At 37.2% G+C, this 10,277-nt stretch overlaps 1 protein-coding gene across 2 annotated transcripts; it reads right to left on the reverse strand.

Annotated features, from left to right (window-relative positions):
- Positions 1–378: 378 nt before the first annotated feature.
- Positions 379–5,181, reverse strand: LOC132615127 (elongator complex protein 6). 2 transcript variants are annotated; one of them, XM_060329702.1, is made up of 6 exons: positions 5,035–5,181; positions 4,611–4,864; positions 2,921–2,993; positions 2,128–2,336; positions 1,543–1,689; positions 379–912 (listed from the first exon to the last, which is right to left on the reverse strand). In XM_060329702.1, exons 2-6 carry the CDS (start codon positions 4,821–4,823, stop codon positions 790–792), a joined length of 765 nt encoding a protein of 254 aa, XP_060185685.1. In that variant the 5' UTR covers positions 4,824–4,864; positions 5,035–5,181; the 3' UTR covers positions 379–789. The 2 variants fall into 2 exon arrangements, with proteins under 2 accessions (XP_060185685.1, XP_060185686.1); XM_060329703.1 differs by having other exon boundaries at positions 5,009–5,104.
- Positions 5,182–10,277: the final 5,096 nt, after the last annotated feature.

Here is a 10,277-nt window from a genome sequence, read left to right on the forward strand (position 1 = left end):
AAAGTACGGCCCAAGGGGTGATTTTATCAGTCATTTTTCACTCTACGTAATAGTTTACTCCAGTTTCTCGTGTGTACAAGTCGCCTTTTTTTTTTTTAATGGCTTTCAATTTTCCTAATATTTTTCTACTTCGAAGCTGCAGTTTAGTGGCCCTCATTATCTTGAATTCTTTAACCTTTCAATTTGTAGTCGATGTTATAATGCTTCACATTTCTCTTCGAACATTTCGCATGTACAACTTTTACCAAATCAATTCTATCCAAAGCACCAATATATTTTTAAACCCAACTCGCATTTCACTCTATCGATTGTACACCACGATAAGGTGCACTTCAGAGTAGTGAAACACATCTGAAGTAAGAAAGAGGTATTCCAAGGTAACAGAAAGCAACTGAATTTCCCTAACAATAAAACTCAGAGAAATTCTGGAAACTCATGGGAGGCGTCAACATACAGAGCCAAGAAGGGCCAAACTGAAGGTCAAATTTGGTTTCTAAGTTTTACATGCCTTTCTAGTAAAGATTACCATGTCAGGACGCCTTTGCCAGTTGCCAGAGATCAAAGATAAATATAGTTTGCTCCTTGCTCTTTGGTCATCCATTATAAGATTGTAATGATTAGCTGGGCTAATTATCTTTTACTGTAACATATGTTAACCAATCGGCAAAAGAAATGGAAAGTTTTCACCTCAAAATCACGCTTCTGCTAACGCTATGGGACATCAATTACTGCATCCTCCGGTCTAAGATATGCTGACCAACGTTCAAATTCAATGAACAGGGCATCTAATCAAGTCTGAGTCCCCGGATAGAAGTAGTCTACGTAATTTTCCTTGACCCTAAAGTGGAAATTGCGGACCTTAGAACTTGAGCCTCCCAAGTCACAAGCACTTCCCTTATTTAAAACAGTCAACTGCAGGGAAGAAAAGAGAAACAGAAAGAGAGAAGGAATTAGCAAGACAGACACAAACATCAAGTGCATGTTTATCCCAACGAGTCATTTAAATGTTTAAGTAATATAGATGAATGCAAGTAATCACAAGAATAATGCTTTTCAGCTAAAAACCGCCACAGATATTGCACTAATTCTAGGTTAAAGAGACAAGGTTATTACAATTTCCAGACTTTCTCTTAGCTATTCAACTATTGAAGTTCATAAACAGACCATTAGGGTCATACAACTGACCGATCAGATTATTCTGTAAGGACAGTCAGTTTTCAGAACAGAAACGTCTTTGATAAGAGTGTGACCACTAAAAAAAGGGGGAGCCCACTGCACAAAGCATCCTGCATTAGCAGGGTCTGAAGAGTGACCAATGAACTTTTTTTTTCTTTCTTTCTGGGTAGAGTAGAAGCTTGAGGATAATAAAGGGAAAAAGAGAGACGACAAAAGTTAGACAAAAAATGAATACAGGTTCGGGGATAAAAGGAAAAGGAGATAGCCTTCTCTATTTTTCCTTCCTTTAGTCAAGGAGAGAAGGTGACACAGTTTAAGTACAACCAAGGTATATAGGGGAAAGGATAAAAGGTACTAAAATTGTACCTGTCCATGCACATCACTTGCTAAACCAGTTGCCAGAGGTTCTGCCTTGATTATAACATCAGCGAGGTACTCCGGTTGCAAGATTAAGGGCAGCATATTTGCACTGGAATAGATATCCTCATGATTAAGAGTAACAAAGGAACAGCCCTGGATAAAAAGAATATTAAGAACGTAGCCCATGCTATTTAACTTTTTTTTTCTACTCACCAAAAAAAAACTACTCCCTCCGTTTCAATTTATGTGAGCCCATTTGACTTGGCACGGAGTTTAAGAAGACGAGAGAACTTTTAAACTTGTGGAGTTAAATGAGTCGCATATATATATATATTTTTTTTTTTTTTTTGAAAAGGTAAAACTTAATAATTTGCATATATTTGTGTGGCTATAAATCATTGCATAAAGGTAAATTGTCTCCAAATATAGAAAGGGTCATTCTTTTTGGCACGGAATAATAAGGAAATAGGTTCACATATATTGAAACGGAGAGAGTATTAACTTTTTTTATTTCCTTTTCTTCGCGGTAAGTCTTTAGCTCATACTACTGTCAGAATGAGATGCAGAAAAATAGTGGATAAAATTGCTCACATATTTTGCTTTCAGAGTGTAGCAGTAGTGTAGAAAATCCAACACGTGATTTGATGAACCATTAGCCACCACTTCCATAAGCGAAACGTCATCAATCATAATAGTAATGGTTCTACTGCCTTCAAGTGAAGAATATATTTCTACTGCTTTCTCAATTTCCCCATACAATGCAAGTAATCCATCTTCTCTTGCTTCCCCTCCATTTCTGTCTAATTATGAATTGAGCGCATACAATTAAGAGGGCCAAATAATGCTAGACAGATTAGTAGAATTAATATCAGTCTCATAAAGAAAAGTATTGGTTAAACAAAAAAAAAGGCAGGGCAGTATGCATGCAACTTTTCCAATTCATAGTTGGAACACTTCTAAGTGAATCTCAGATTTATCTTTATTCGATAGAAATGCATGAGTTCCCAAAATTCATAATAATCAAGTTTTCTACATTGGTAAGAAGAAGATAATTGATATATGGCTCTCAAAAGGGAAGAGCAGCACTAAAGCACTGTAAAAACTGTAAATTCCAACATCACTTGAATTTAGGTCCTTTAATATTTTCAAAATATTTTCATATTTTTTTATAAGTAATTAGGTCTCCTTGTTAATGGTGTTAAACTTCTCCTAAAATACACAGAGACTGCTCGTTAAGTTTTTTTTTTTATTCTCCCTCGCTAATGGTGTTAAAATTCTCATAAAACACACAAAGCGACTGCTAAAACACGGGTAAATCAAGGTTGCGGGCAAATAGCTAACAAAACTTTCATTATAGTTAATCATTTCTGCTGGACATCTTCACCTGGGCACTGCAGTGTAAGCATGTCAAGAAATACAAATCTTTGATTCTTCCTCTGCACAGTTAAGTTGCAACCCTGTTCAAAAAAAAAAAAAAAAAAAAAAGGATCGTGAGGCTTTAAAAGTATACAGGATTTAAACATCCATTAAAATGATTGAGAAAAACAAGAAAACTGAAACTTCTGAAAACTTGGGCACATATATCCTTTTGAGTAAAGGACGATGCCAGATACAACAACAACATATACCCAGTGTAATCCCACAAATGGGGTCTGGGGAGGGTAGTGTACGCAGACCTTAGGAGGTAGAGAGGTTGTTTCTGGTAGACCCTTGGCTCAAGGAAAAGCATTTCAAAGCGAAACGAAATAACGGAAGGTGAAGAAGCCATGGCAAATACTATAGAAAATTAGAATTTAGTCGTAGACAATTAGGAGTTCAAACCTGCGCTTGCTTTTTAATTTATGTTGCATACAACAATTGCTTGAAACATGGAAGCACTGAAACGAGCACATTTATTTTGCACAAATTGACAACAGCTTGTGCATTGTTTGATAGATAAATTGAGCATAAAAGGACATATATCCAACAATCAAAAAACAGATCCTAAAATCAGACAGCACGGGGAAGGTTTTGATTGCTTAAAAAGAAAAATGAGGGTTTGACCTAAAAGGAAGCGTCATCCTAATAGGGAAGGCGAATGATAAACATTATCAGATTTCATTGTACCAGCTGATAAGACATTCCAACAGATATGAAAAATTTCCTCAAGCTTTTATTGAAAACATTATTTTTCACTAGAAGGATGTAAGAGGTTAACTCCACAAAAATAGCAATCCCGAATGGATTTCAACTTGGATGATTAAGGCATTCCTACAAGAGAAAGCTCAAATATAGGTACGAAAGGATGCTGAAGATACATAACATCTGGCATTGAGTATACACGGGCATCTAAAAGGAACTTTCCTAGTGCTATTCTACTCACTGCCTTTCACCACTCCCATAAAAACATCACTTGCTGTGGCTAAAGGCCCTGAGATTCCAAATACATTAAATACCAAATAGAAATGCATTACTCCTAAATTCTATCTGTTTTCTCTTCAAAAATGAGTTTTGATAAGCAACGTCCAAAACAGATAGAAAAATATGGAAAATAGTTACCTGAACTCTTTGGATGCACCAAAATATCTTAATTGATAAATTGAGGTAAGAATACATATGATTAACGTACAACTACAACCGACGGCTTTGGTGTAATAAAATGTGTTTCGACATATATCCCTTGGGTCATATATTGAACCGCAGATTGTCTGCAAGATGCATAACTCTCAATAGCTAACCGCCTTCCACCTTAATCACTAGCAAGACAACCTCCTATAGATTGATAAAAGAGGAAGAGGAACCATTTCCCTTGTATTTAACTCTAGTCTGCATTCAAATTGCTGAGAACAAACGCAAATAACAGAAACTATTACTTTTTGTTGGGTATTTAATCTTAGTACCAAAACTCATAACAGGAGTTTGTGTATTAGGGATGAACATTAGAAACAAAGAGTAGTGACAATCAGAAGAATGCTCGAGTAAAATCACACCAATTTGTGTCACCAGCACATCAAATAGAAGTAATAAAAAAACATTATTAATTACCAGGATAAATCTAATATAAAAGAGAGTAATTGGTGCATTATGTGACTGACCATCTTGCGGAGAATGCGGTCATAGTGAGAGAAAGGGTGGGCAAAGGCGATGAAAACGACGACATCAGAAGATTCGGGGTGGAGAGACTGCTTAAGGAAATGGTGGAGCACGAAGGCGCCGCTGGTCTCAACACAATCCTCCACCACCACCACCCGCCCACCTTTGCCAATGCCAAGCGCTTCCTCCAGCAGGTTGGGACGCGAATTATCCATGCCTAGACGACTCCCCCAGGGGTTTTACTTAGAGTTTTTCCCTGCGGAACAACTGAAAAAATGAGATGCAGTGGACTATCTGGAGGGAAAGAAATACAAGATGTTTTGAAAACAAAAGCAACCCTATCCAGAAGATAAAGCTTAATTGTATTCGTCTTTTGCATTTTTCGTGTAAAGAAAAGTACATTAGGTGAGACGGAGACACTCATACAATTTCTAGAGTCTCTTTAGTTACTAGTTTATTATGTTTGTGCAGCTTTTGCTAGACTCCTTGTAACTATGGCCTTTCACTGGCCCTTTTGATTTTAATACAGTTTGTTATCATCTCAAAAAAAAAAAAAAAAAAAAAGGGAGCTGTGGCCTGTGGGTATCACTTGAGCTCTTTGACCACAGTTGGTATAACTTATAAGTGCCACTTAAAATGTGATTAAAGCTAAATGGGAGTTGAAATGTAATAATTAAAATTTGTTAAACGTTTACAAAATACAAAAAGACCAACGTTCTCCAAGGGGTTTTACTTAGGGTTCTTCCCTAACTGATATTATTCAAGTGACCTTCAGGTGGGGATCCAGCATTGACATAATTTGAAAATAGTAATTCTGGTTTTTTTACTCTTTAATAAAAAGGCATGATTATCATCCAATTAAATTACGGGAAATTTACACAAAAGTACAGCCCAAAACATTATATTTCATCTACGTAGCCAATTAAAAAGATTGCAACCTTACAAAATATACCACAGATGCACAAGACTCATATTTGTCAATAAATCTACAGATTTTATCCATCTTCATCCGACAATCCAAAGACTTAATTAATTTGATTATAATTTTCTTATTTTGTTTATTTTTTCTGTTTTCATTCCTAAATCAGATTGGCTTTTTTCGGTTTTTTAATATTTCATGCTTATCAGAGATACAGTATACATAAACCTTTACTAGCTCGTTCATCTTAAAGACTACTTCCCTTAAGAAATTTGTCACGCTATCCATCATCGGGAAAGTCCACATTAAAAAAGAATCTACCTAAAAACACCCGGTTCAAAAGAAAAATTGGCATCCTCGGGAAAGAACTGTGGTTTAAATAAAACCTGAGATTAAGCCAATATAACAAAAAAACTAGCTATAGTCATACAATTATCATGGCTCAAGTTCTGATCATTTAATAATATATCAAGAAATCAAATAATGGAACAGATCAGATATAGCAGTAAAATACAGGCCAAAATCAATCTGACACCCCCACCCCACACTTAGGACCCGTTTGGCCATAAGAATTATTCATTTTTCCCGGAATTTTCTTTTCACTTTATTTGAAAATCAGTGTTTGGCCATGAAAATTTCAAATACAACTTAAATACTTAAAATCCAGTTTTCACTTTGAGAACATTCAAACAACCAAATGTTCTTCGCAAAAACTATAACCAAACACAACTCCAACTTCAAAAATTCCAAATAAAGTGAAAAATATTTGATTTCCATGGCGAAATGCCTACTTAAGAATGTGCACTGCCCTCAGAAGCACCCCACACTTAGCTCGTGAGCGTTAAGTGTGTAAATTAAGGTACAGTCAACCATTAAAACATGTTCTAATACACTCACAATCACACACACACACACACACACACACACACACACATATATATATATATATATATATATGTCGTGCCAAGTCAAATGCAATTGAAGTCCGAAAACTCCCAAACGACCACCCCCACACTTAAGGGAGTGCTTACGTTGCCATTAGATATCGGGTTTCTACTCAGACTTCACAAAAACCCTTGAAAAATTCGTTCGGGCAATTTATCAAACACTTGAAGTGCACAGTTTGTCCTTGCAAAAGTTTAGCACTCTACGGTTATCATATGGTCGTGAGATAGCGGGAATATGGTTTGCTATCAAGCAAATCCCGAATTTCTACATCAGATTAGACAAAAAAACTCTTAAACCAAACAACAAAATACCGGGGGGGGGGGGGGGGGGGGGGATTGAGGGAGAGGGACAAACAACACAGAAAGAAAGAAAAAAGAAATTTTACCTGCCTAGACCAGGGGGGTTTAGTGTAGTGCCAGCTTCAAAGGAGAAAGCTGGCGAGAAGGAGAGACCCTCCTTTCACTTTTGGTCTAAAAATATCTTTATTAATCTTTATTTTTGGCTCAAAAATATCTCTTCCTCCTTTTTCTTTTTTAATTTAATAAAATATGCCCTTTCAAGCCTTTTATTTAATATGCAAAAGAGGTCTAAAATGCAAATAACACAAAAAGGGTCAGGCCCAAAAGTGGCCCGGCCCAAAAATAAAATATGATACATGTTAGGGTTAGGCCCAAAAGTGACCCGACCTAACAATAAAGTTGTTCAGTACATTTTAGGAAACAAGCAGTTGCCTTAGTAGGGCAACAATTCTCATTTGAGCTTTTTTTGGTCTTGTGTCGGCGGTAGCTATGTCGTTGTTGACTGATCCGTCTCCGATGGTCGATTTTCCTTCCTCTAATGATGAATTCTTGTACAATCTGAAGAGTGAACTCACATCTACTCCCTAGCTATGGATTCTTGCATCTTACACCATCTTCAAGGTCTTGACGTAAGCTTTTTGTGTTGTCTTCGCTCTGTTTCCACTGTTTAAATTCAACCCCCTTGTTGATTTGTGCTATTCTTTCTCTGCATAAGCTGAATCTGCTACAATGGAAAATGTGTCGTTTCATTTCCTCCAAATTGGCGCATCTTGTGAACATCACCTCAGGTATCTTGTCCTTGCTTTCAATATTCTTTAACTGAGCATCTTTTATTTGTATCTTCTGAGTTGTAGCGAACTCTGCTGTATTCCTTTGGCGTGCTTGGTTGTCACGAACCAGCTAGGGGTCGCGACGGGTACCCGGGGCTAACCACCGAGCACCGCTCGCTCTGTCGCTCATTTTACTCATTTTACTCATTTAATGCTTTTTTTATCATCTTTATACTCATAGCGGAGGAAAATCATATTTCGTATGAAAACATAAAATACTTTCATGTACATGTGCCCTTAGGCTACAAAATAATATAGATATGTATACAGTAGTGATCTCGTGAGACCATCTAACCCGCACTGCATATCTACGAGCCTCTACTGGAGTGCTGAACATCGGGACGGGACAAGACCCCGTCGTGCCCAAAACAAATACATATACATGGCGATATATATACTCAAAAGAGTAATCATAAGCACCTCCGGGACAATGGAGGGCTTCCACTCAGCTGACAGCTACTACGGATCTGGATCGAGCTCTCCTCCCTGTCTACCTGTGGGCATGAACACAGCGTCCAAAGAAAACGGACGTCAGTACGAACATTGTATTGAGTATGAGAGGCATAAACAATGAAATAGGACAATGATATCAATATGGAACATCTGAATCTGACTGTCAAGTATAAAGAAAATAAGTTATGCATGCTATCTTACTCATACTCATCATCATATCATATATGCAAAATGTATAAGCTGCCCTTCCATATCGGATCGGTGTGATAATCAATAACATTAGCCTGCGTCCAGGCCTCCCGTGTCCGGGGTATCATCTCATGCCGCCCACTAGTGGTGTCTACCCATGCCATCTGGCCATGGTGTATACATATAGCTGCCCGCCTTAGCGGTGACTGCCCGGCCAACTAGGCGCGGTGTTATATTATCATCATCATAATGTGTTCATCATGGTATGCTTATCTTATCATAGTACATGCATAAGGCTCAAGATCAACTATACTCTATCGGGGTGACGTAAGGTTATGATCCCCCGATTGCATTATGGAACAACCATGGACATTCTGCCTCACCTTGAAGGAATTAGCGTATAAGGTGAGTGTAAGCGATGAATAACATCATTAGACTTTTTGTACTTTAACTCATTACCTTGTGTAGCTAATTATAGACATAGGCTTGTGGATAAGAAAGTAGTTACACTATAGGATTCATGCCATTAGAAAGAAGGGACTAGCCTCACATACCTTTCTCGTTTAAGCAATCTAGCGTTCGTTTATTCTCCTTCAATGTCACGCCTCTACCTTTAAAAGAGGATTCGTACTAACGTTAGTTAATCAACTATAAGAACACACTACTATTTCTAGAGACAATTGGACAGCACTTCCTTTGTTTATACTACTTTTCCCATATTTCATATCAACTTCCAACACCCACAACAACAATTTCAATATAGCAATCAACAATCATCATTCATATACAATGACCATGATCCACCATTTCTCTTCATTTTCCCCACAATTATGGTTGTGGGTTCGCTATTGTATTTTCTCATGTATCACACTTATCTCATGGTCTACATGTCATTTATAACGTATTCATACTCACAACACACTAACATTCATGATTCAATTCAACTACCATTCACTCATGGCACTATTCACTCATTTATGACCCATTTGCTATGCTTTTCTACAATTCGGGTATCTTAACCTTCCAATACCTTAAACAACATGAAATGGTCATGAAACTTACCTTAGATGATGGTTGAACAAGCTTTGAATGGATTTACTCCTCTAGCACCAAAACCCTACTTCACTCCTTTTAGGTTTTCTTGAGAAGGATGAATTTTAGTGTGATTCTCACACTTGATTTCGTGGGTCTCATGTAATTGATCACCAATCTCCCTTGAGTTCTTGTAATTGAAGAGTAGAGAGTATTCTAGGAGTTTCTAGAGAGAAATATCGTGAATATGAAATGATTTGAATGAGCTTGGGTCTTTTTTTAATGACTTAAAATCTATTCCGGAATGAACAGTGACTGAGGTGTACAGTGGTCGTAAACCCACTTTACGGGCCGTATTCTGGTTTACGGTCCGTCTTTCGCGACCGTATTTAAGCATATCAAAACCAGAAAGGCATGCTGGAGATCATGGAAATTTACGACTCAGTTTACGGGCCGTATTTCGATTTACGGTCCGTATTCCAAGTCGTTTTTAACCATTTGAAGCATTTGACAGAAATTTGAAATTTTTGAAAGGTTGGAGGACGATAGCAGTTTACGGTCCATAAATCACTTTACGGGCCGTATTCCACTTTATGACCAACTGGGTCAAAGTGCAAACCTGCAACATTTCATTGTACGTTCGCGGGGAAATTTCCGAGGTGTAACATTGGTTGTATGATGTATGTGGAGTTTAGGTCATTGAACACTTCTAACATCATCAAATATGTGATTTGTTTCCCATTTGTTGCTTTCCCTGAAGAAAAGTATTTGTTCTTCTCCCACCTTATTATGTTGTTCAGAGATAGATTCCTGCATTACTCTATATTTGCTCCATGTTATTGTGATTTTGTTGTGCTTGTGCATCCATTTGTTTTCTTCATGTAATTGTGTTGACATGTGTATTTCCTTTTGCACAGAGACCTGTAAAAAAGAAAACAAAATTAGTAAAAAAAATACCACCATGTTCTCCTCCCATAGGATTTGAACATGATGATAAAA

This window comes from Lycium barbarum, chromosome 10, assembly GCF_019175385.1.
Source record: "Lycium barbarum isolate Lr01 chromosome 10, ASM1917538v2, whole genome shotgun sequence".
Classification (NCBI taxonomy): Eukaryota; Viridiplantae; Streptophyta; class Magnoliopsida; order Solanales; family Solanaceae; genus Lycium; species Lycium barbarum.